This window comes from Dermacentor andersoni, chromosome 7 (assembly GCF_023375885.2).
Source record: "Dermacentor andersoni chromosome 7, qqDerAnde1_hic_scaffold, whole genome shotgun sequence".
NCBI lineage: Eukaryota > Metazoa > Arthropoda > Arachnida > Ixodida > Ixodidae > Dermacentor > Dermacentor andersoni.
This window is the reverse complement of record NC_092820.1, coordinates 122,204,570-122,231,574: the sequence shown is the minus strand read 5'-3', so window position 1 is coordinate 122,231,574 and position 27,005 is coordinate 122,204,570. Positions and strand designations below refer to the sequence as shown.

Sequence of the window (27,005 nt, the reverse complement as noted above, 5' to 3'; positions counted from 1 at the left end):
GATTTTCTCTGACGGTACGGACCTCCCTGCATGCAAAGAACCGCTACCGACTTCTTTTGAGCGCTGTTGCCGATTTAGCCTGCTTCACGAACTTGTCTGTAGGTATAAATTCGCTCGGAGCAGGTATATACCTCTCTTGCATACGGCGTTTTGCGCTGCTACAGGTGTTACAACCTTGTACGCACTCTTTTTTTTTAACAATATTACGCACCCCCATATGCCACAAAGGTCGCGTTATTTCTTCAATTCTCTACCCCTGTCTACCAGGTATGCACACCTGTTAAGCATCGCTTCTTTAAGAATGGGCCACAAGCATACTTGCAGCACCGTTTCGCAAACGGTAGGGAACGCAACCTTTGGTACATCAAGAGTACGTTGAGATATGTGCGTTCGTGACTGCTGTTTCGTGCGAGGCTAAATTGTTCGCCGGAGAAGGTGACCGCTGGTAGGGGTCCAAACCGTGGTGGCTGCACATCCGGCCTACGTGAAGCTGGCTGCGTCCGCAACTGTTGCTTAGCGCGCTATGAAATTGCTTGCCAGTGAAGGTGACCGCTGGCAGAACCACGGTGGAAGCACGCCCGGCCTACGTGAAGCAGTCTTCGTCCGCAGCTATTGTTTTGTGTGTGATTAAATTGACTGCCGGTGAAGGTGACCGCCAGTGGAGTCTGAACCACGGCGCGAGTATGATCCCTGTGTGCGTCTAGACGGCAGGAGGTGAACGCCAACGCCTCGAGAGGTTTATATTAAAAAAAAAAAAAAAAAAGACCTGGCCGATGCGACACTTCACCAGTCTGCTCCGGGGACGATAAACGAACGCCGAGCAACTCCCGGGCAAATAAACGGCCAATATCACGCCCCGACACCGAACACCGCCAGCCGCCGTGAAAGCCAGCCTCGCCGATGTCGAGGCGCCGATCTCGAGGGTCAGTTACCGGCCGCATCGGTTCGGACGGACTGTCGGCGCGCCCGATTTACTTTATGTCACTTTTGATTCTGTGGACTGTGGACCCCAAGTATTTGCTCTCCCGATTACTGTTTAGAAATGTAGCTTGAACTGATGGTCTCTGTTCCCGTTACGATTGCACATTGTAATCGTTCAACATTGTTACACCTGTTCTTTGGAGTTGTCACTTTCATACTTTTTCTAACATATTCACATCCACTACACTTAATAACGCCAGTTTGTACTGTTGCTGAGAAGTCGCATTAAATCACTGCCCTTTGCTTGATTTCATCAGGCCTTTGTTTCGTTTACGACGGCAATTGGCGAAAGCCAGGCACCATGCAGACTCCAACCCCTTACGCCACTATACTCAGGAGGAGCTAACATATCGACTCCGAGTCGTGACACCCTATATCGTTCAGCAATTTTGCCGCGATAAGAATGTGTTTTCGTAAAAAGCTTTACATTCGTAAAAAATCGCAGAACGAGCGCGAATTTGAAAATAAAAATAAAAATACGGGAGTATTGGCAGGTATGATTAATATATAGTTTTCGGGTCCCATCGACTTCGTTAAATCGATGTTTTATTGTATACTAACGTACGTATACCGGTGCTGCGATTCAAAGACAGAAACTCTAAGCGGTCCATTTTTCTCGACTAATGATTAACCCGCGGCCGACCCGCCGAACAAATACGAACCACTTCCCCTTATTTTTTTTTTTTTTTTCATCGGACTAACCAAACTTCGTGTAGCACTTTTGAATATCGTTAAACGACGCGAACGCGGATGCGCAATTATATTTTTTATTATCGCCATTTCATTCTCGACTAAACTTGTCTCGCGTTTGCGGCGCCGACACCCGAACTGCGGCGCTGCCGAGGGAGCCACACGCGTCGCGCGCCCAAGCCGTGACGCAGTATGTAGTATTCGGGCGACTGCGTGATGTCGACGTTCGCGCACGTGAGCGCGTACTGCTGCTACTACAACTACGCGAGGCTGCTGCGGCGGAGAGAGACGCCGCCGCGTGGCCTTGGCGAGGCGGCGAACAATGGAAGGACATCGGTCGTGAGTCCCTATACGGGTGACTCCCGCCTCTTACCGCGCCGCGCCTATATCGGAGACGAGCAAAGATGGGACATGCCGACTGACGCGGGCGTGTAAACGTGTACCAAGCACACCGCACGCCGACGCGGCTCCGCGAACGGGTACTTTATGACAGACAGCTTTCCGTTCCACGTGGTTACAAGCTTCTTCGCACGCGCAAACCTGTGGATACTCTACGTGCGTTAAAAGGGCCCTCGTCGGCTGGGCCACGTAGCGAATTTCGGTCATGCGCTGGAAGTTGTTGCGTGCCCTCGAAGCTGTGTTTCACCGCAAGAATATTCCAGAGTAGTTCTTTAATAGCAGAGATGGAATTATTTGAAGCGAGCGTCAGGGCCAATATAAATATAGACACTCTCTGCACTTGCCTCCGTGTATCCTCCGCAAGTGAAATTCCTTCTCTGCGTTCTCCCGTACCGAAGCCCGAGGTTCGCGTGACGAATACATCACGGACCCCATCTGCTCTCTCTCTCTCTCTCTCTCTCTCTCTCTCTCTCTCTCTCTCTCTCTCTCTCTCTCTCTCTCTCTCTCTCTCTCTCTCTCTCTCTCTCTCTCTCTCGTTTTTGCCGAGCGGTGCCCTGTGGGCGACGGCCTTGTTGCGTTTGTCTAGTTTCGCGCAGCAGACGATTTTGCGCGCTCTGCACGAGAACACCCGATTTGCGGTGCAAGTCAGTGCCACAATCACGAACACTGAGGCAGCAGGTGCGAGAGGATGGAAGAGCATGATCGCGACGCTGGAACACGATAGAAAATGACATGGTTTCGTTCTCTGCCAGCGCTACTGCACGACGTGGGAACAAGCAGACGAAACGGAAGCGCATCTCTCTTGCTGCGGTGCCAAGTAAAACAAAAACACGCAGACATTCGGTTTGCATGTTCTATTATTTCTCTAAACCTTAATTCGTATATTGAAGCAACAGATTATAAACAAATAACTAACGTTGACTTGCATAATTATCCAAGTCACGTGTCACTGCAAGTGACGTCACAACACTACTATGTGCGTAGGCGCACTTGCGCGATTGACGTCGACACTCCGGTTGGGAGCCCGGCGCCCGCGAGGAGGAGGGTGCACGGCGTTTAGTTTGAAATGTAAGCTCCTCCTGCGGCTCGTAGGAACGTAATACTTAGCAGACACGATCGTCAGCCGGCACTGTATGTACTGCGCTTGTCAAGCTCAATATGGCCAGGCCTGGCGAGGGACCCTTTAACACGCTGCACTCCCTGGAACGCTTGTAAGGTAGCTTTAGCTTGTTCGTAAAACGTTTCCGGTATACCGAGCTACCGGGGAGGTGTACCGGGTGTACGGCTGCAACAACGCTGGTAGCGACATTTGGTGACGCAGAGTTTAACCAGAGAGCACACAAAACTAATACTGCAGTGACCTAACATGTTCTACTTTAGTATTGGCGCGAATCATTGGTAGGGACAAAATCACCAACATGAATGAATGAATGAATGAATGAATGAATGAATGAATGAATGAATGAATGAATGAATGAATGAATGAATGAATGTTTATTTTGACAGAAAAATACAAAGAATCAGTCAAAGAGGCTGACAAAATGGCACGAATGCCTAAGTGTAAGTCCCCTTCCCGTGCACTCATTTTGCGACTTTCCTTCGACGAAACTACTCATGTAGCACAGGACGTGCTTCAAACGCATTGTAGGTGGACAAAGCGTCAAAAGATGTCGTTGCTAGCTTTGCTACTGCATGCACTGCCGTCCGAGGCTCCGGCAATCCCGTATTCGGTAAAAGGTAAGAAGTTTACGGATAAGCCAGAAATACAGTTTCACATAAGCGAAAGCTTGTGCGATGGAGATTTTCACAAAAAAAATGCGGTGGTTGCATCCGCGGTGCACCCGCCGTGGTTGCTTAGCGGCTATGATGTTCGGCTGTTAAGCACGAGGTCGCGGGATCGAATTCCAGCCACGGCGGCCGCATTTCGATGTGGGCGAAATGCGAAAACAGCCGTGTGCTTAGATTTAGGTGCACGTTAAAGAACCCCGGGTGGTCGAAATTTCCGGAGTCCCCCACTACGGCGTGCCTCATAATGAGAAAGTGGTTTTTGCACTTAAAACCGCATTATTAATTTTTTTTTTCCCGCGGTGTGCCCATTCGCGCCCTCTGTACGCAGACATAAACGCTATCGCAGCCAATCTTCTCCATGACGAGGGGGGAAAAATGCTTTGATCAACAGCGCGATGATGTTCCGGGCCCGCGGACTGTGTACACAGTTCGATGACAGCAAGTATAGGTAAACGCTGTTTACAGTACAGGACAAAGGAAGTAGCTATGAAAGAACAACAAAAAAAATGGCTTGCTAAACAAAAGGCACACTACATGATCTACAACCCATCAAACAGTCGAGGCTCGCCAATAAAAAAAAAAAAGAACATTTCTACTCTACTAAACAAAAATGGAAATAGGCTGGACTGCAATTTCTATCTATTAATTCATTAAATTCAAAGTACCTTACTTAGAGACCCCAAGGGGAGCACTGAGTAAGGGGGTGCCGTTGAACAAATGACAACATAAAACCGATGCATGAGCATTATCTATCTATCTATCTATCTATCTATCTATCTATCTATCTATCTATCTATCTATCTATCTATCTATCTATCTATCTATCTATCTATCTATCTATCTATCTATCTATCTATCTATCTGTCTGTCTGTCTGTCTGTCTGTCTGTCTGTCTGTCTGTCTGTCTGTCTGTCTGTCTGTCTGTCTGTCTATCTATCTATCTATCTATCTATCTATCTATCTATCTATCTATCTATCTATCTATCTATCTATCTATCTATCTATCTATCTATCTATCTGTCTCTCTGTCTGTCTGTCTGTCTGTCTGTCTGTCTGTCTGTCTGTCTGTCTGTCTGTCTGTCTGTCTGTCTGTCTGTCTATCTATCTACCGTATTTTCGCGATTCTAAGCACCCCCCGATTCTAACCACCCCCCTCTATTTTCGCAAGAAAGTTAGGAAAAAAGTTTGCATGCGAATCTAAGCACCCCCCTATTTGTTAGGAAGAGCGCGTATCCAAGGCCGCCAAACGCGCTTGCTCACTCTGGAATCATTGCTCGGCAGACCTGCAGGCACGCGGTCGATGCTTCTGCTGGACGCGTTTCGCGGCCATCTGACCCTGGAGGTAAAGACAAAGCTTCGGAACAACAACAGCGACCTGGTTGTGATGCCGGGTGGCATGACACCAGTGCTGCGACCCCTCGACGTTTCAGTCAACAAGCCCTTCAAAGCAAATCTCCGACAGGAGTACGAAGAGTGGGCGCGAAACCCTGACCGGAAGAAGACGCCAACGGGAAAGACGCAGAAAGCGTCCCCATCAACCATCGCAAAGTGAATTTCGGACGCGTAGAAGAGGGTCCGAGTGGACGTTGTGGTCAAATCATTTAAGAAATGCTCGATCCCAAACCACTTCGACGGAACGGAAGACGACCTGCTGTGGGACACCGAGAGCAGCGGTTCGAGCGGTGCGACGAATTCGAGCGGCAGTGATGGTGACTGAGCATTCACTGTCTGCACCAATTTTTCTTTTGAATGTTTGCAAAATAAAATGTTATTTCTCGCACCCATCTTGTCGTGATGTCGCAGCGATAAGTGGGAGGGGGGTCGACATTCTAGATTTTTTCGAATCTAAGCACCCCCCCTCAATTTGGGCATCGCGATCGTGAAAAAAGGGGGTGCTTAGAATCGAGTAAATACGGTAGTTAGGTAGGTAGATAGCTGGCTAGCGAGCTAATCTTCTTACTGAGAAACAAAAGCCCGGGAAATACTTTTTCTTCTGACCACTTAACTCGATATGGCTGTAAACAAACTCGCAAGGTCAGCACACCCTTCTCGCCGATAAACTATCCAATTTGAGCCAACTAAAACGAAACGAGAGAAAAAGAAAGAGAATTGGCCACACTGCACGTAAGCTCAATGTTAGAGAGAGAGAGAGAGAGAGAAAGAGAGAGAGAGAGAGCTATAAAGAGTACTAGACAAGAGAGAGCAAACAAACGAAGAAGGAAGAGAAGGTTACCGTGAGGTTGACACACCGTGCCACCGGTTCAACGATTCTCTCTTGTTTTTCATCCCCCCTCCTCGTCAAATGGGCTTGGGAAGCAGAGCGCTCGGCGCGTGCCGATCAATCACTTTATGGCTCGCATTTATGCAAGCCTCGGCACGCCTGCACGCGGTGAGCGAATATAACCAGATTTATTTTGAGCTTCTCCGCGTCGTCGCGTCGCCACCGCAATAGCGTACATTATCGGCAACACAGTATTTTTTTTTGTGTTTATAATACACTATATACGTCACCGCATAGCTCACCTACGTGTTTCGGCTCACAAAATTTATGCATGCGCTACTAAGCTTCTCGCATTCATTCCTTTATAAGTTTTGCTCTCTATCTATCTATCTATCTATCTATCTATCTATCTATCTATCTATCTATCTATCTATCTATCTATCTATCTATCTATCTATCTATCTATCTATCTATCTATCTATCTATCTATCTATCTATCTATCTATCTATCTATCTATCTATCTATCTATCTATCTATCTATCTATCTATCTATCTATCTATCTATCTATCTATCTATCTATCTATCTATCTATCTATCTATCTATCTATCTATCTATCTATCTATCTATCTATCTATCTATCTATCTATCTATCTATCTATCTATCTATCTATCTATCTATCTATCTATCTATCTATCTATCTATCTATCTATCTATCTATCTATCTATCTATCTATCTATCTATCTATCTATCTATCTATCTATCTATCTATCTATCTATCTATCTATCTATCTATCTATCTATCTATCTATCTATCTATCTATCTATCTATCTATCTATCTATCTATCTATCTATCTATCTATCTATCTATCTATCTATCTATCTATCTATCTATCTATCTATCTATCTATCTATCTATCTATCTATCTATCTATCTATCTATCTATCTATCTATCTATCTATCTATCTATCTATCTATCTATCTATCTATCTATCTATCTATCTATCTATCTATCTATCTATCTATCTATCTATCTATCTATCTATCTATCTATCTATCTATCTATCTATCTATCTATCTATCTATCTCTCGCTCTCTAATTTTTTTTCGTCGTGCCGTTAACATGCGAGCAGAACAGTACGCATTTGGACTGGTTCGTTCACGATTACGAGCAGTAAACAACGCTAAACAACAAGACGAAGAGAGGGACAGCGCTGTGGTCTGTGTCCCTCTCTTCGTCATGTTGTTGAGCGCTGTGTAACGCTCGTAACCTTACATACCTGTCCGGCCTTTGCCGCTATGGGGCATCGCCGAATTCATCATCATCATCATCATCATCATCATCATCATCCTGGTTACGCCCACTGCAGGGCAAAGGCCTCTCCCATGCTTCTCCAACTACCCCGGTCATGTACTAATTGTGGCCATGTTGTCCCTGCAAACTTCTTAATCTCATCCGCCCACCTAACTTTCTGCCGCCCTCTGCTACGCTTCCCTTCCCTTGGAATCCATTCCGTAACTCTCAATGACCATCGGTTATCTTCCCTCCTCATTAAGTGTCCTGCCCATGCCCATTTCTTTTTCTTGATTTCAACTAAGATATCATTAACTCGCGTTTGTTCCCTTACCCAATCTGCTCTTTTCTTAACGTTACACCTATCATTCTTCTTTCCATAGCTCGTTGCGTCGTCCTGAATTTAAGTAGAACCCTTTTCGCAAGCCTCCAGGTTTCTGCCCCGTACGTGAGTACTGGTAAGATACAGCTGTTATAAACTTTCCTCTTGAGGGATAATGGCAACCTGCTGTTCATGATCTGAGAATGCCTGCCAAACGCACCCCAGCCCATTCTTATTTTTCTGATTATTTCAGTCTCATGATCCGGATCCGCAGTCACTACCTGTCCTAAGTAAATGTATTCCCTTACCACTTCCAGTGCCTCGCTACCTATCCTAAACTACTGTTCTCTTCCGAGACTGTTAAACATTACTTTAGTTTTCTGTAGATTAATTTTTAGAGCCACCCTTCGGCTTTGCTTTGCCTGGTCAGTGAGCATGCATTGCAGTTGGTCCCCTGAGTTACTAAGCAAGGCAATGTCATCAGCGAATCGCAAGTTACTAAGGTATTCTCCATTAACATTTATTCCTAATTGTTCCCAATCCAGGTCTCTGAATACCTCCTGCCGAATTATGAGATTACAAATAAAGACCCTCCTCTGTCAGCCCCTGGCCTTTGAGAGAGGGCAAGGAAAAAAAATATGGAAGCAAGGAGTGAGGCCAAGGTTAGGGTAATTACTGTACAGTAGAGAATATATTCAACATTTTCCCTCCTTTACAGGGCCGCAGGGCCGTCCGACAATGTTTCAATTAAAAGTAGGATTTTTTTTTTCAAAGCCCCTCGACCGGAAAATTTTAATGACGTCGGAAGTAAGCATTAAGAAACCTAAGAAAATCCACAATATCTGGCAATTCGCACTCACTGAAACTAAGAATACGACCCACCTAAACTAAAATGCAGGCGCATACTTAATGGCGGTCTCAGGAATTTGCAAGATGATTGGGGCAGATGATCCCGGGGTATCACTTTGTCAAGCCGGGGCCGGGCGAATCTGGTCCTATATAGGCAGACACAAATTTCGCCGCTGTTGGAAGACGTCTTTACCTCTGGGCGAAGAGGTCAAGTGCGGCATAGTTGCGCACGTTAAGAGGAAACGCTGGCTCAGGACGAACACCGACTTTTGTATTCGAATAGAAATACAGAAATGATCTCGTTGGGCAACCCTTAGACCCGGATTCGAATAATCTTTGTCACATTTAGGAGGGAAAGCTGAATTACATTGACTGTACGAATCAGAATATTGATATAGGGCGTCCTAGTCGTATACACCTGTACCGATTTCTGGCACACCGATTTTTGGCAATGTCTGTTGCCAAAAAATCGGTATGTTAAAAAAAAAATTGAAGCATGAAGTTTACAAATTCATAACTGCAACCCCAAAAAACGAGAAAAAAAAACCCCCAGATATTGCAGTTCTGCAAACTGCATATAGCATTGCAAGCGGAAAAATGTGAGGCATGACTTTTAAGCTCGACGACTTGCTGCTGTGTGGCCCATAAGACAACACGGCTGGCGCACTGGCATACACGCGGCCGAACAGACAACTTCGGCGCCACGCGCATGTGTGTGCATCCTACGAGGCACGCGATTTGCATATGCGCATACGTGTATGTGCACGTTCTCGGTCGACCCCACAGAATGGACGTGCCAAGGTGACACAAGAAGAATGTAGCCTTAAATGCATCAAAGCGACAGACGGCCCCCCGTCCTCAACAGACAGCTCCGGGCCGAGCGCTGCAGCGAAGTTGGAGCCATGATATTAGGGACTGTGGGCATTGCTACGTAGATTCAACTACGGTGCAGCGATTGCAACAAGACATGCAAGGTGTGCCGTGATGCCAAGCTGCATTGTGGTTGGACAGCGAGATTCACACCACTTGGTTATCGTGTGCTAATGTGCCCGTAAGGTTTCACAGTTCACGGACGGCATGGATATATACTATAATAATCATATCATATAAAGCATATCATCACCAATTGCACACTCATCACAAGAAAGATTGCCGATCGCATTAACGTCGTCAGTGGCTTCCAAAGGATGGATGCTATACCAATTTTTCGTCTATTAATCTTTTCCTCATTATTCTCGACATAAGTTTTTTTTTTTTTTTTTAGGGGACTTTGATATATAAACGGCCCTAAGCAGAAGCACCTTCCCATTTTTTCTACACCTGCGATAATAAAGAAAAAAAAGCGCTCGTTTTCTTCATCTGCAGCGAGTGTAGACACCGTTCATCGTTATCGCAAGCAACAAACGCTGGTCTCTGCGGGAGAAGAGAAGGAAGAAGACCGCGCTCCCCTCTTGCACCTCGCACACTAACATCTGAGGCAACAACAACAACAGCTAGGCCCTACATCTACGTGCCGACGAGCCACTGTGCCCAAGTCCACGAAAACGGCAAGCCGGCCTCAGGCAAGAGAACATCGCCGCAAGTGCTTCAAACCGCAACGTCGCGGGCAAGGCGTGTTGGACGGCTGTAGTCGACGTCGACCAGCGACACGCTAAAGGGGTGAGTGAGACCTCATATTGATAGAAAAAGAAAAAAAGAAGTAAGAAAAAGAGGACTTGGCCCTCCACTCCGGCGCCTAATTGGGAAGGCCATTAGCAGCGGCCCTGAAGATCCACCCCGCTCGCATGCAGAATCCCGAAGCGAGAGGGAAAAAAATAAGAAAAAAATGTGGCATGCACACGCAACACGAACAAATTCGTAAAAAAAATTGAGAAGGAGCATCACGCGAAGTAGAAACGAAGCTAATAACTGTTGACCCAGCAGGTGAGCATGTTGTGGTGGGCTTCACGGCATGCCTTCGGCATAGTGTAGTGTTTCTGAACCACGCTAAACTGATGGCGTCGTTTTTCGTTTCCTGAAGTGTCATGGCTATATACTGACTGTGAACAACTATATAGCGGGCAATTTTCTGCCGACTTTTTTTTTTTTTTACTTCCCACGTTATAGGCCACCGAGCCATTCTTTCAAGCAAGTTATCTCATTCAAGCCAGACAAACACTGATACGTCATGGTTAATGTGTGCGTATACATAATACACTGCAGCTCTATACAGTGGTCTACTTGGTTCCCGTATCTGAAATATAGCTTGCGCAGCTGAAGCGTGGAATCCTATTATGTGGACGCTGTGAAACACCAACCACTGAGACTCGACCGTATATACAGTTGCATCCCGACTTTACAAGGTCAACGGGGAATGCATTTCGTATAAAACCGGCAATTTCGTAAAATCGGGAGACAAAAAAAAAAAAAACGGAGAACGCGTCGATTAAACGACCAATTTATTTCTCGCGAGAAAGCCTGTTATTTCACCCCGCGCCTGTGCGGTTTGTCCGGAAGGGCACTGCGCAGCTCTTGAAGGTGGCGAGAACATGCAGTGAGAGCCCGTACCCCGCAATCTTGAGACCCCAGCTAATCACCTGCGCATATGGCTTGACGGCGTCCGCGACACCGCTATATATGTATAGAACACGGACAACTTTCTGTGGCCATGAAAGTAAAGCTGCGGGCGCTTGGCTGCTGCACTTGCGCGCGCTTTGCCTCCGTAGCTTTCCCTTCATTGCCGCAGAAAGTTGCGCACAAGTCTATTTTTTGCGTGCGCGTCGCCATCTTATGTCACTCCTACGTCGGCGACAGGCTTCGCGGTGTCCTGGTCATCCAAGTTATCCACTGCGTCCACGCTGTGCGCAGGTATCGGCGCAGTTATACGCAGTCGGCGAAGCCCACGCCGCCCTGGCGGACATATCTGTTCGCAGAAACGGGAAGTAGGCTGTTCGACCTGCTGTTCGGGTCTGCCTAAACACGATCGTACAGCTTCGTCGTGGAAGAATTCCAAATCCTGCACGTCTAAAACATTCGCGTAGCTCGCCGCCCTGTGGCACTTAATTCTATGGTTCTCTTTCCGCCTTATCTGGAGGCACCGAAACCAAAAGAGATTCGTAGAAACAAGTAAACTATTTAGGAGGCTACGACATTCGCCAGTAGCCTTTTCCTTAGAGATTGATTCGTAGAAGCAAGTAAACGCTGACATTCGCCAGTAGCTATAGCCTTAACCTTAAAGGGACACTAAAGCGAAACAATAAATCAGTTTAGTCTAATGAAGCATTGTTTGAGAACCCTGCAGGCAGTCATTTAAAAAGAAATACTTTGATAATTAGATGAAAAAATGAAGGTCCAAGTATCAGTATTTGAATTTCGCGCCGAAACCCAAGCGCCGGTACGTCAGCGTGACGTCAGGGATTCCAAAGTATGTTTTCGCATTTGGGCCGCGTTGGCTGAATAAAGGTTCCCGAAACTTGCCATGTTTAATATTTGGCTCCTTTGGAACACAATGTAGTCAATCTGTACCGCTATATATAGTTAGTAGGCCCTAGAAGATGCCATCAATATCCAAGACGTCACAGCCCCCAGGTGCGGGAACTTAAGTAGGCGTCGCCCCCAGTATTTCATTCTTGCGCTTTTTCTGGCTTACCAAACGTCTTATCGTTGTAAGAGTGGTGTTTTTAGTGTTGTAGAACGGTAATTTACTGATGCAGAAGAAATCATTTTTCCCTTTAGTGTCCCTTTAAACATCACTTTTTTTGTTTTTTTTTTAATGTTCATCCCTCTTTCAGAGGAATCGGTCGAAACACGAAAGCGAGACGTGTGTTCTGAGAAGCAGTGGCCGCTTCGTTGGCAAATACAGGTCCATAAATGGGCAAAGCCTTTTTATTATCTGCGGTTTCGCTCGCATACGGCGAATCAATGACACCAGCATAACAAACACGCGACGCCTGCGCTGCTGCGCAGCGTAAACAGCACCCCGGAGGCCACCAGGCGTCACATCAGGGCATCCGACGCGACGGTGAGTGCGTATACGTGGAGAAACTGCGCCATCGCGCATGCGCGCCCAAACATGTGTTCAAAGTTGAGCAGACGCGCGAATGCCGCGTGAACCGCCGGGGCGCCACCGTGCGGTGAGAGTTTTAGTCAGTTATTGACAGTTTTTGTCAGTTACTCAGTTTGTCAGTTTTGTCAGCTATTGTCAGTTAAGTCAGTTAGACTTAAAAGCGTCGGGAACGCGCCAGAAACCCCATCACCCGTAGACGCCGACTGAGTTAGACCGCAGTAAACACTTCCAAACACTACCATCTTTACTACCCTTATGAGTGTCCAGGCTGCCGGTCTTGTTTTCCATGGACTTCTCAATGATAAAACAAATGGTACCTAAATGTCCTAATGGCAACAAATATACGTCATCAAGAGCAGAGTTTCCTTCTTCAATGACGGGAACCTGTTCGATCTTTCTATGCCTACTTTCCTAAGCATTAGGTAGAAACAAAATTGAAAAATGAAGCCGTCAGGCACGCAAAAAAAATTTGCGCGAAGATGATGGCGTGACACACAGTCAAGCACAAAATTTCGCGGAACACGACATCTGAGAAAAAAGCTGAATATCTGCGCAGCCTCACAACGCTGCCTATAGAATTCGCATTTGCAGCCTCTACTAGTATATTTGAACAGCATTGTGATGTTCGGTTTTTTAGCGCAGGCTGCCCAGAAATTGAGCGTTTTCCGAGATGCCGTGGTCCGTAAACTTTTGTGGTTGACTCCACGTCCGCAATCACCGGTAGAACCCGGCAGAGAACATTCCTGCGCTACAAAAAAAAAAAAAGAAAGAAAAAAAAAGAAAGAAAGAGAAAAGACAAGTTGTAAACTTGCCACATCGGTACTCCTTTGAAATGCGGCCTCCGCGATAACTATTTATTGCATTTCCTTTTTCTTTCTTTTTTTTGCAGAAGAAATTCTTTTCGTCATTAAAGATTGATCCGCACGGAGCATTTATTGCGCACAATATGGCGCCGCGTTGCACGTGCGATGTTAACAGCACGAAGGGCGTGGACGAAAGCAACTTCGCAAGTAACAGCGGCAAGTATTACACCGAACGATTCGAACCCCAAGATGTTATATTACTTCGAAATTTGATCAAGAACAAGGCAACGGTAGGCGCGCTATATTCTTCTTTTATTTTTGCGTTCTTTTCTTAGTGGTAAAAACGCAGGTCTGTACATGTTGGCGGATTCATACAAACCGCGCTCTCGGCGCTGACAGCCTATACCGTCGTATTCCGAAACCTCCTGCCCTGATCACAGAGATAACGGCGGTGTGTCAGTCGAGTCCGAGCCAATGACGAAGTGCTGAAGGAATGTAGAGCGAAATGGAGCGTTAGAAAATACAACTCCCGGAAATGTGCTCAGAAAACAGGCTCGCACTGATGTTAAACCTGGTTATAACGAACTTATCCGAACAGGCAATTGACTTCGTTGTAAGCGGCATTTCGTTAAAAGCGGACAATCTACGAGAGTCATATAGCAACGCGGAAACACGAAAACTTTCGAATAAAGCGGTATTTCGAATAAACCGATTTCGTACGAATGTTTTCAAGTGCATACATAGTTTACTGCTGTCGTCGTCTCACTGCAGCCTGCTCAACCGGAGCATTATGATAAGCTTTGTCGCGGTCAATAGAGGTACCCACTGACATCATCGAGGTCACCATACTGTAGTAGCCAGCATGGTAAAAAATGGAACCGCGTTCGCCGGCTCACCCTCACACGCTTTCACTCATACGGAACCTCACGGCGACGGCGACAGCAGAAATGCGCCTGGAGTGTCCATATAATTGCTATCGCAATAAAAGCTGCGCGTTATCTAGGTCTGCTTACATCCGGCAACACAGTGGAAGGTGCGAATATGACTACGCGAATGTGACGTCACGCGGATGCTCCCCTACATCGTGCGAAACAGTCCAACGCCCGTGTCTCGCGCAGGTCTCCACGTGCACGCCTCCTTCCGCGCGTCGCAGATGAACGCCGACGACGCGGCGCAGAACCAGTGCCACCAAGCGGCCGACGGCGGCGGCGGCGGCGCCAGCGCCAGCGGCCCGGGCGCCGCCACCACCCTGGGGTCGACGGCGCTGGGCGCCGCGCCGGCGGCGCCCGTGACCGAGCTGGACCGGGTGGTGGCGTACGCGAACCGCTTCGCCATCAAGCTGTTCAAGCACGTGGCCGCGCTGAACCCCCGCTCGACGGTGTGCATCGGCCCGTTCGCCGTGTTCAAGACGCTGTGCATGGCCTACGCCGGCGCGCAGGGAAACACCGAGAGCCAGATGGCCAAGGCGTTCAAGGCGAGCTCGCCTATACCCCTATACAGCGCGCTTCGCGTCCCCTGGTGTCACTCGATCTAGCTTATCACTGCCGGGACGTGTTCTTTGCGCGGGGGACGTATTTTACGAAGGGGACGCAGGGGATAGTATCGCCGAAAGTGACGCAGTTAGTGCTCGACCAGCCAGTCAGCGCGCACTGAAAGCTACGTCGCCGAAAGCGACCGTCCCAGAATGCACCCCCAGTTGTGCTCTGTAGGTGTACATATAGGTACACATGTAGCAGAGAGTTTTAGCTTGCAAACGTATTACCGTTAGCGGCTTATTGGGCTACCGGAGAGGTGTGCGGCAGCAGGGCTGGGTAAAGATACTTTGCAAACGTATCATGATACAGATACAAGATACTAATGCGGTAAGTATACTAGGGATACGGATACAAAATACAAGCGGATTAATTCTATCCGATACGATACTTACCATATATGTATCTTAAGGTGGCTCGATACATTAGCTAATTCCTCAATACAGATCCTCTGCAGATGTCGCTGCAAATTATAGCAGGTGTTTGCTGAAGAATTTCTTATCGCCCACCAGCCAGACATCCTTCTTTTGAAGTTTCCTCTACTAGACGTGATCTTTTTTTCAAGTTCTAACAACCACCTATATCGCCATTAATTCCGCAACAGTCTACGGGGCCGGGCCGGACGTCCAGCAATTAGCGCAAATACGCTGGGCATATCAGGAATTGTTTCATGGCGCCTTTATCATTGGTACGATGCATTGCTGTGCGGTCTATTCGTAAAGCGGCCCGGTCAGTGTTTTGTATTGGGACATCTTGGTCTCTATATATAGCTCTATAACTGTGTCATATTAAACTTCGGCCTGTAATCTGCATTTTAAGGACTGTAAGGTTGCATATGTTACGTGGAAATAACAATGCGTATAAACAATACATCGGGTTGCATCGATTTTTTTTAGGCGTCAGTAAACGGCAGTAGATATAGCTTAGGGCATGAAGGTATTTAAAAACAGACACGCTAGAAAGTTACGAGAAGCTTGGTAAGATTTGTCACCACCCCCCTCCCACGCCGTTTGAAGGTGGATACTCACATCATCATAATCACCATCATCATCATAATCATCATCATCATCCAAATTGCATAATGGGTTTGCAGCAATGTTCAAAGTAAGCGTAATACTACGTGAAGGGTGAAGCTCCAGCTGAGGCAGTACACGCCCCTGAATGATGGTCTTGCAAAACATGCATCTTAATTTGACGTTGTACGAAGACACGGTACTGAGTAGCAGCAGATGATGTTCAATGTAAGATAGCATGCCGACTATCATCAGAAGAGCTCGGTGTTTCGGTAGAAACTTCCAGAAGGTATGCTCGGAAAAAGGGCGCAGGGAGTCCTCGGCGATATCGCCCGCATCTGGCAACAGACAACAGCAGATAATCCAAACTAATCTAATCTAAACCTAAAGAGATTTAGCGTCCTTGTAGTCTTACGCGTAAATCTGATAACCGCTGGTTTACGGTAGTAACAGTGTGGGTGCCAACGGTTCAAGTGAAACGTGCAAGTTTCACGGTCAGGTGGTGTGACGAAATTAGTAAATTTGCAAGCGTACGATGGGGCCAACTGTACGCATGACAGAGATAACTGGATATCGTTAGGACAGGCCGCGCTACAGTACAGATTCACTATCTATCTATCTATCTATCTATCTATCTATCTATCTATCTATCTATCTATCTATCTATCTATCTATCTATCTATCTATCTATCTATCTATCTATCTATCTATCTATCTATCTGTCTATCTGTCTGTCTGTCTGTCTGTCTGTCTGTCTGTCTGTCTGTCTAATCTGTAGTTTGAGGATTCATCGCGTACGCAAACAGGACAGACCCAAATAAACGACGAGACACGACAGCAAGATGCGCCCGTGCTACATTCTTTCCCACATGTGTCAACCAGATTTCAAAACCGGTTCTTTTGAGTCACCCCACACTAGGATGACTTTGACAGCAAGTGCGCCTACGCAGCCGTAACAGGCGAACACCGAACAAACCAAGTTCCCTCTGCGTTGCGCCAAATTAGGATGACAATAACGCTAGTAGTGCGTCTGCACAACTGTCGCGGGTGAATGCCCAGTCATTTTTGGGAATCGCTCTAGCTTAGGGTGGTGATGCTAATGATAGTGATGACGACGATGACACTGTGCTTAATACCGCTGTCGCAGGTGAACAAGCGCTTCGACATGCCCGCCGCTTTCCAGACGCTGCTGTTGTTGCTACGCAACAAGGCGGCCGAGGTGCGCCAGGACATGGCTTGCCACGCCTTCGTCGAGCGCAGTCTGCCGCTCGCGCCGCAATTCGAGGCCGTCCTCGAGAGAAAGTACGAGGCCGAGGTGCGTCGCGTCGACATGAAGGTATGTGCACGGCGCTCGAGTCAGCGTGACAAGCTATCCTTTCAGCGTCACTGAAAAAAAAAAGTCCAAGAAATGTGGCGCCGAGATTGTGTTGAGCGTGTCCCCATTAAAAGGATATCGCTTTATTCGAAAAATCGGTTTATGCGATACTTACGCGGTCCGGACAGCAGTGCCCACGCATTTTACACTGTGGCACCGGACTTAGCTTATTAGCGGCGAGAATTTGGAGTGGCGCCCTCTCGCGATTGACGTCACGGCCAGGACGCCGCTCGCTCCGGCTCGCTCGGCTGCCGCGCGCGCGCTCGTTTTCTTGGTGCGTGCTTGGGGTATTGGCGGCTTGAGCCGTACTTACAAAGGGTTATTTCGCATTATTTCTGTTGCCATGTGGCGTGGACAACAGTTTCTTCTTTGAAACCGCGTGAGTCATGAAAATTTGCGACTTGTATATCGCAAGCTATGTAGCGCTGAAGGGGTCTACTCGTCTTGCAATGCATACATGCACCCTGTCTGTTCAAAAAATTTTGCTTAAATATAACGTCTGCAAGTTCAACACGCGAAGTTATTTATGATGCTCCTCTAAGCACTTAACATTCCCTTATTACTTAGGTATGAGAGACATAGCATTTTACATGGAAGAAATACCTTCATATTTGGTGTCAACATTATAAATCCGTGTTAGAAGGACACTGCCCAGCGAAGCTTTCATCATAATTCTTATCACTCTGGTGAGTTGTTTTAATAAAATGTGGCAACTGTATTAAGGCCTAAATGGAAGAGATAGGCGCGCATTTTGTGTGAAAAGGTTTTGTACTACTTTCACCGTTCTCTGAAATAGGCACCCAGAAACGCATTGGCTGTTAACACACGACGGCGCATCGTGTATAGTATATATATACTTCACGAATACCATAACAGCAATCACATGAAAGAAAATTTCGCGTTTAAGATCGAGAAGCAACCAAATGCGAGCGATGAAATGTGTCATAGTGACCCTCATGATAGCTTTTATCGACGATATGGCACACCCCTCCCGCAACGGAAGCAACCGACTGTCGTTATGGCGAGGCGCGCATCGTTCGCGAAACCCAGCAGTTCACTACAACATCGAATTGAAACCATAAAGCAGCTCTTTACAGCTACACGAAGTGCGCGAAGCGAGCGGGAGCGCTTGGTGCAACCCTTTCCTCACGTGGCAACCTAGAGAGTCAAAGAGCGTTGTGGAGGTCACTGGACCACGTGGCGGCAAATTCTCGTTAGCAAATGCATCACGTGACGATGACGGGCAGACGATGCACCTGCTCGCGGGTGTCGAAAAAAAAAAAAAAAAAAAAAAACTCGCCAGTCACGCTAATGGTCCCTGTCGAGCACGGCTTTGCATCGAAGCACGTCTGACGAGCTGCATGGCTCGCTGTTGCAATGCACATTCCGCGTTGCTGTGGCTCTTCGATATAGCCTCTCCGCTTGAAGCGAAATTCCGGTTACGACGAAGTTCTTTTCCCGTTCCGGTGACTTCGTTGTGACGAGAACTTACTGTATATCTGCCTCAGACTAGGAGGCTGCTCAGGAGCACTTTGCCTTACAAATAGGTCTTTTTACCAAGTGGTATAAGCTTCACCAACGTGAAAAGAACATTTTTGTTCTAAGCGTACACAAAGCTCAAACACCATTCTACATCGCGAATGTTAGAACAATGAACTTGTTCACCTTTATTTCTGGCCGTTGAGAGTACACACGTAAAAAAGAACGATGAAATGTCATTTAAATTGAAACGCAATTATCACAGTAATTAATGAGTAATTGGATTTCTAACCTATCCAGGATTTAAATTTCAGTCCGACATATCAAAAACGCTGCTATACCATATGAGTTAGTTTTCCCGCGCATAAATCAGCTTTCCGAAGTATCAAGCCAAGCGTGCCAGAAATAATAGCCCAGGCTCACTGGAATTAAATACCACAATTAGGTGCCCAAAAAGCATCTCCAAGTGCCTGGAGAGAGTAACTGCCTCCTGTTTCTTGTCTTAACAAAGCTGCTTTTCTTTGCCTCCAAACACAAGAGATGAAGGTGTAACATCTTGCGGTGGGTCGTCACGTTGGTGCTTCATACTGGAGATCTCATGTGCACTTGGGGTATACGTTGGCGTCCAAAACGTATGACGGCCATGGCGTGTTTTCGGCTCTGTAACTTCTTCCGGCGCACCGATTCAGAAATAGCATCGCCTTCGAGATCGGTGTCTGTTGCTTCACGGAAGCTCGATCGCTGGGCGCTGGATTTGGACACCACCTATTCAAAATGCACTCGGCGGGTGCTTTCCGTCGTCTGAGACTGTACGTGACGGTCTAGATAAAGTTAGCGTCGATTTTTGGGTGGCTTACGACAAGAATACGCTTATGCCACTTCCGTACAGTTTACGCATGTATCCTACTTGATATCCGGAAGTATTCTATGCAATGATTTCCCAGTTAATTTTGAGAAGGACTGAAGGCAATGTACATTATAATGCATACAAGGACTTTCTGCCAGTTGACGGAAATGTTGTTGAGGGCGACAACCTACAACGAAATTGACTGTTCACGTTAACTCAGGTCGTAGCGACACGGTTAAAGGGTACTTCACTAGGTTTAGACATTGCAAGAATACAAAAGCGTGACGTGTGTAGATCACGTGCTGACGATCCTGGCTGCGCTATATTCTGCACGCTTCGAGCTTACAGTCGACAATGGCAAATACTCCTATATAACGCCATCTTTCTTAGACATCCTTGCCTTCGTTCGGACCGCAGTGTATACTTCAATCATCAAATTTATCTCTTGATTACAATACTTGGACAAGTTCGATATACACCCAAAACCACGATTCAGCGAAGTCAGTGAGACCAAATAATTACTTCCAGAAATCGAGAACGTTGCACCGAAAGTACTTAAAGACACTCATAGAAAAGACGGGGAATCCGGGAGATGGCAATTCAAGGCGATGAGCAAAACGTGAACAAGGTGAATGCAGGAGCCAACGTTTCGACAAGTGGACTTGTCTTCTTCAAGGCGACATAAGGCGCCTTCAAGGCGCCTTGAAGAAGACAAGTCCACTTGTCGAAACGTTGGCTCCTGCATTCACCTTGTTCACGTTTTGCTCAAAGACACTCATAGGAATACAGCGATATATTGGACAGCAAAAAAAAAAAAAAAAAAAAAAAAAAAAGGTGTAATTTTTGCCTGCGTGGGAACTTGCCGCACAAAGCAAGCCTGTTGAGAGCGTTGCGCGCATGTGTGCACGTGCGCGTGTGTGAACGGTGAGAGAGAGAGAGAGAGAGAGAGAGAGAGAGAGAGAGAGAGAGAGAGAGAGAGAGAGAGAGAGCTGAGACCCGGCATATGGGTTCACACAAATTGTCACGCTGCACGGCGGAGCCGAAGGAAGAGAACGTAGAGGCGTGCGCGAGGAGGTCGCTGCCTGTTCGCCTCGGATGAACATCCTCTCCCTTGCACTATACGCTAACCATCTATCATCTAGTAAATCAAGCTATCCCATCGGTTACAAGTTTTTTACCCATATTTCCCCAAAACAATTCGTTAACTCGGTCGAGACGTAGAGTTTAACTTCGTCGGTTCCAATGTCTTCAACGCATTGTGATCTACGAACGTGCGTAGAGGAAACAAAAGCACTTCGTACGGTGGAAAATTTCTTACACTCTCGAGTTTCGTGAAATCCGAGGTTTTACTGTAGTTTCAAACGCGGCTTCTTCGTCGCCCACAATGCAGTATAGCCCCCCCCCCCCCCCCCCTTCAGTCACGGCGTACACATTTGTGGACGTGACATATTTTCGCCATTTCTGTGCAGTGGTTGCAAGGAATAGACAACGAACATTAACCTTTGAGTAAACTGAACATCCTGCTTTGCTAAAGTACAAGCGTTTCACTTCTGAGTGAGATGTACCACTTCAGACGACCGCTTTGGTGAAGGCACTGCCGTGTTTGACGGGACGTCTGGAGTGTGGCGTTTTGGTATAGTATTTGCGAGATATTTTCTTTCTCTCGTTGCAATGCTTGCACCCAATAATTAACCTGTGCATGTTATTTAAGCGGGTGATTCAACATTCTTAATGGAGAACTGTAGCATGACTGACTGTACACTAAATGAATATTTAATTACTATGTAATTACGATGGGTCAATATGTCTAATGCACAGAGTCATTCTCCCACCATGACTTACTTCCTATGGAGTCTCCAGCACCTTGGCGTAAAGCTGTGTAAATTTCACGCGTTTATCGACAGCCGATCGTAAGGCATGACTGAAGGGGATAGTAAGCTTTTTCTGCATCTTCAAACGTTAACGTTAACGTTAATTACTATGTAATTATGATGGGTCAATATATCTAATGCACAGAGTCATTCTCCCACCATCACTTACTTCCTATGGAGTCTCCAGCACCTTGGCGTAAAACTGTGTAAATTTCACACGTTTATCGACAGCCGATCGTAAGGCATGAAGGGGATAGATAGTATGCGTTTTCTGCATCTTCCAACGCTAACGTTAACGGTGGGTGGTTGTGGCTCCCCCTGGCGGCGCGCGCAGGACGAACCGGACAGCGTCCGCGAGCAGGTCAACTCGACGGTCGAGAAGGAAACGTGGGGCGCCGTACCGCAGCTGCTGGTGAGCGGGGTCACCGATCCGGACACGCGGCTCGTTCTCTGCGACTCGCTCTTCATCAAGGCCAGCTGGGAGACCGTGTTCCCGGTGAGTCGGAGGGGGGGCGGGTCGCCGTTTGACATAAAAATTGTGAACAGCGCAAACACATGCAACCGCAAAGTACCAAGGACGAGACACAAGCGCTTTGTGGTTGCATGTGTTTGCGCTGTTACAATTTTTATGTCGAGTATGCACCAACTCGCCCAGAAAGAAGTTTTAATGGGTCACCATTTGTGCTGTGGTCGCCGTTGCATCAGCGCAGCAACAACGCGCAGGGAGAAAAAAAAGGAAGTTGGAAGGCGATTTAATATCTAGTTGAGGCCGACGAAAGGCGACGTCTTCCCGGACGAGTTGGGGATGAGAACGAGGTGTGCGAACCTTACGATTTGTCGCGAGAGCTGCGCCGGAGCGACAACGTTTGATCGACGTCAACTAGAGGTTGAATCGCCTCTCCCTAAATTTTATCAATAATAATAATAATAATAATAATAATAATAATAATAATAATAATAATAATAATAATAATAATAATAATAATCGTCCTCTTCTTCTTCTTCTTCTTCTTCATCATCATCATCATCATCAACATCCTCACATACGCAGTGTACACGCTCAGTGGCCCCAGTGCCAATTATATTTAGACCACTATCTTCGGGACTGACCCACGAAAGAGACTACAACATATATTAGAAACAGACATACCCGATATGGAAAAGCGGAGGTAACTCGCCAATGAAGATGTTTTTCCTTCAAGATATATATAAATAAATAATGGCAGATCCAACGCACTTGTTGGAGTCGTTTCTGTCAAATTTCTGTCAATTTTCTGTTCCATATGTCTAGCACAAGAGCACATATTATTCGTGTCCTACATGAGTGTTTGCAGAAATACGCCCACCTGCTAGGTCTGTATAGACTGCAGTATGTACAAATAAATAAATAAATAAATAAATAAATAAATAAATAAATAAATAAATAAATAAATAAATAAATAAATGCCAAGTTAAGAGACACACAGTGCGTGCAGTTCACAATCACATTAGCAATGAAACCGAAGGAAGGCACCAGGGTTACATTACCTACTTTAATCTATATGCGCAAATGATAAAGCAAAGGGGAAACGAAAGTGAACGCTATAGACACTAGCAAAACTTCGAGCCCCTCGGTTTCCCTTCTTCTCGTTGGATGCCTGCAATTCTATTTCACCTCCAGCTTACGCAATTCCTTACACACGCCCCAGACCTAACCCCTTCCTCCGGTACGTCTACTCGGCGAGCTACCGACGGCAAATCCTGGAGAAAGAGGCAAAAAAAAAGAAAAAGAAAGAAAGCTAAGTATATACGTACGCTACGTCTCAGTGACTGCAGCGGTAGCATTATCAGAAGTTTCAGGATTTCCCTGCCTGCTGGATCGGCTCGCTTTACAAACCACATTAACAAACAGACTTGCGGGGACGCATAATCGCGCACTGGTGTGTCAGGACTACAGCCCAATAAGTACCCTCCTTCGATTACGCAGTTTCTGGGATTGGCCCTATTTCGAATACATCACCTCCGAGATCGGCACAGTTCTGATTAGACTGCCTCCGGGATCGGCGCAGCTTGGTACCACACAATCTCTGGAACCTTCTGATTACACCCCAAAGTTTCGTGCAATAATCACTAGAGGGAACTATGGCGCTAGTGTCTGCGGGAGCTGCAAGCGGGGTGGTTCAGCCAGCATGCGAACGATGGGTGGTAACACGGATTTGCCTAAACTTCGTCCGTCTGGCGTCAAACGACTTCGTAAAGCTCGTCATTTTAAACAATGTGCTGTGCAATAAATAATTAAATGAAAACGATTAAAATTCTCCGACGGCTGGATTCGAACACATTACGTCTAGCACAGAAGACCGGTACTGAAACCATTTTATGCTAGGGACGCATGCATCGACAAGCGGCATAGAACGCTCTTATGAATTTTTCGCGCGCAAGCCAGGGAGTGCGTTGAGACGCTTGGCGCATTTCGATTTGGCCACGTCGACGGGCTGGACTTTTACAATTAGCGGCGATCGTGAGTGTTCGGAGAGCTTTCCGCACTTATAAAAGTATACATTGCTTTGAAAGTTAGGACACTCGAGGCAGATAAAGCGATATAAACAAAGCCAGAAGAACGTCTGAATCCACAAGCACGTAGACCAGACAAATCCGTGTACTACTCGTCAATCTACTAATCGTTCCCATGGTGACCGAACGGTTGCAGCGCCGGTGTTCCCTCCAGTAATCATTGTAGGAAACCCTACGGATTAAACCACCTCCGGGATCGGCGCAGTTTCGATTGCGCCTTCGAGATCGCCGCAGTACTTATTATACTGTGCCTCCGGGATCGGCGCAGTCTGGTATCACACTGCCTCCGAGATCGGCCCACTTTACTCGGCGAGAAACCGACCAGCCACGCCAAACCCGCGATCGGTATAGGCAAATAGAGCCTCGCCTTGAAAAAAATAAACCCCTGCAGGCTTCCGCTGCGGCGACCGAGAAGCACCCGTACACGGTGACCAGCAGCCGGTCCGGAGGCGGCGCCGGGGGTGCGGCCTCGGACCGCGGGCCCGAGCTGATCCGCATCTCGGGCGTCTACCGCCACTGCCGGGACTCCGAGAACAAGCTGCTGGCCGTCGAGGTAAACGGCAGGCGCCAGGCGCCGTCAACGGCGTTGCTGACCACATCGCGTGACTCTGGCCGTACAGAGTTTTCTCCACAACGTTACCGTATGCGGAAAGCTCTGGTGCTGTGATCGCTCAGCTGCAGCAATATATCATGGATACGCAACAAAAAGTTGTAAAAAAAAAAGGTGCCGCTGTGTTCCCGTTGAGTTCACGTTGCGTTAATGAGATTTGCGTTCAAATTAAAATGAGTACCGTGCTTATCTTTTCTGAGGGAGAGTGCGTGGTGCGTTAGGCATCGAGGCTCTTCTTGCCTCCTCCATCATTACTACTACTACTACTACTACTACTACTACTACTACTACTACTACTACTACTACTACTACTACTACTACTACTACTACTGTTATTTTCATGCCGTTATAGCTTCAAGCTTTACTGTTTCAAAGAAATCATATGTCCTATATAAACGGCATGCAGTCACTGCGTTTCTGCGACACATGCATAACCACTGCGAATTTTCGCACTTATAACGCAATGTTCTGCGGCGAATGTTCAATTTAAGACGTCACAAAGCCGTTCGAAACCAAAAGGAAGATGTTTAGGCAGATCCATGATATCAAGAGAAGTTTAGCTTGTCCGTAAACGTCCTGCCGTTTACGGATTACCGGGTTACCGCAGCTGTGGACGTTAGTAGCAGGACTGGCATCGGCACCTTACGACGCCCTGTCCAGCTACAATGAGTCTGTGACATTTCCTTATTGTTGTGTAAGTGTCCTCGCGGAACGAAGATCATAAAATGACTTGACTGCATGCCCACTATTAGCGTCGTTTTCAATGGCTTGCACCAACAGTAAAGCAGAATATGGTAGATCACTGAAATTCGTTGTAGCTTTGTGTGCTCTCTAGTTAAACTCTGCGTCACAACGTGTAGCTACCAGCGCGACTGAAAAGAGCAAGCAGTCGCCGTGCACAGCTTGTTTCCTGAATATACAAAAAAGATTTAGAAACGGCGCAACCAAGCGGCTTAGCACACCCGAGAAACGCAGACTCAGCTTGGATTCTTTCACACTTTTCTTTTTTTTTTGCGTTTTTTTTTTTTCGCATGATCGGCCAACAACGCCCCCTCTATTTGCGGTATAGCATGTCCCTAAGACTAGGGAGAATGGTTTGAAATAAATGGGCGGCTAAGGTGCACAAGTATCTGCACCTGAACAGCGTGGACACAGGAGTGGAGGAAGAAGTCAATAATGTCGGTAACTAAGCACAGGGTAATCGAAAGTATCCAGGAGTCATCAAAAAGAAAGTGAGAGAAACGGCTAGACAGCGAACTGGATGGAAAGAATGGAAACGAAAACAGACCACGGAGATTTACAGGAATGAGAAGAAAGAAATTAGAAGGGAAAATCTGTACGCCAACACCAAGGGAAGTGTCTTGCAATTTGAGGCTCGAGCTGGTTGCCTAAGGACATCAACATGCCCGAGCAAACGTTCGTGACTAGATGAGGCATGCGTATGCTGCAGCAAAAATCCGGAGGGCTCTCAGGACATCCTAATCGAATGCGAAGGGATTCAACCAGTGAGGCCCGTATAGGTAACGTACACCTTCCAGGAACGCTTGTACTTTAAAGGGGACGGAATAAGCAACCGGTCAGCAGTCGAGATAAGAAAGGTAGAAAGGTTTAGAGTATTAGTGGAAAAAAAAAGCAGGTAAGAGATTGATACGACCGCATCCGCCACAGGCATAGGTACAAGGTACATAAAGAAGTTTTGAGGAAGATAAAAAAAAGAATAAAGAGATCTACACAAAAATGCTATAGAATGAAAACCATGTACAGCATACCTGAGTAACTCAAGTATAGGCTATGTGACTGTCACCGGCCTGTTTCCAAGGAGATGCCAGTAAATCACCATCATCGTACTTTTTTAGGCAGTTTTAGAAGCAAGGCATCCAAACTTAGGGGACGTTATCGCTACTGTGCACATAGACAACAACTAAAAAAAAAAAAAAGGGCACATAAAACAACCAAGGCGTTGGTTGAATTTTTGGACACGCAAACCCGCTTCGGCATACTATTTCTAACTCTCCCTATTGCAAGGAAGACAGCATGCCTCGTTGGCAACCGTCATGTCATTGATGGAAGAACGCACCACTTCTTTGTGAAGTTCGCTAAAGAAATCGGTGAAAGAATGTGCAATCAGAATAAGAAAGAGGCATTCTTGATCCCGTTATACTTTAACTTCAATATATCGTGAGAAAGAAAAAAAAATCTCCTTCAAGCGTTCTCGGCTAAATTGGAGTCGTTGGTTGGCTAAAGACTTTCGAAGGCTTAACAACATGCATTTAAGGCCCTCTTGGAGCGTTTTTCTTTCTTTTTGTTAACCGATAGTGGACAGTACAGC

General features: G+C 46.7%; 2 protein-coding genes across 2 annotated transcripts in view; one reads left to right on the top strand and one right to left on the bottom strand.

The window, feature by feature from the left end:
- The window catches only part of Hers (Histone gene-specific Epigenetic Repressor in late S phase), a 262,505-nt gene that overhangs the window by 101,267 nt on the left and 134,233 nt on the right, over positions 1-27,005 (bottom strand). The gene's annotated exons all lie outside the window — the stretch shown is intronic.
- LOC126534678 (leukocyte elastase inhibitor-like) overlaps positions 1,888-27,005 on the top strand; it is a 45,040-nt gene continuing 19,922 nt past the window's right edge. Inside the window, exons 1-6 of the mRNA XM_050181936.3 lie at positions 1,888-2,010; positions 12,494-12,548; positions 14,515-14,870; positions 17,089-17,277; positions 21,848-22,009; positions 24,458-24,619. Of these exons, the coding sequence (XP_050037893.2) occupies positions 1,888-2,010; positions 12,494-12,548; positions 14,515-14,870; positions 17,089-17,277; positions 21,848-22,009; positions 24,458-24,619 (1,047 nt within the window). The remainder of the gene's footprint in view (positions 2,011-12,493; positions 12,549-14,514; positions 14,871-17,088; positions 17,278-21,847; positions 22,010-24,457; positions 24,620-27,005) is intronic.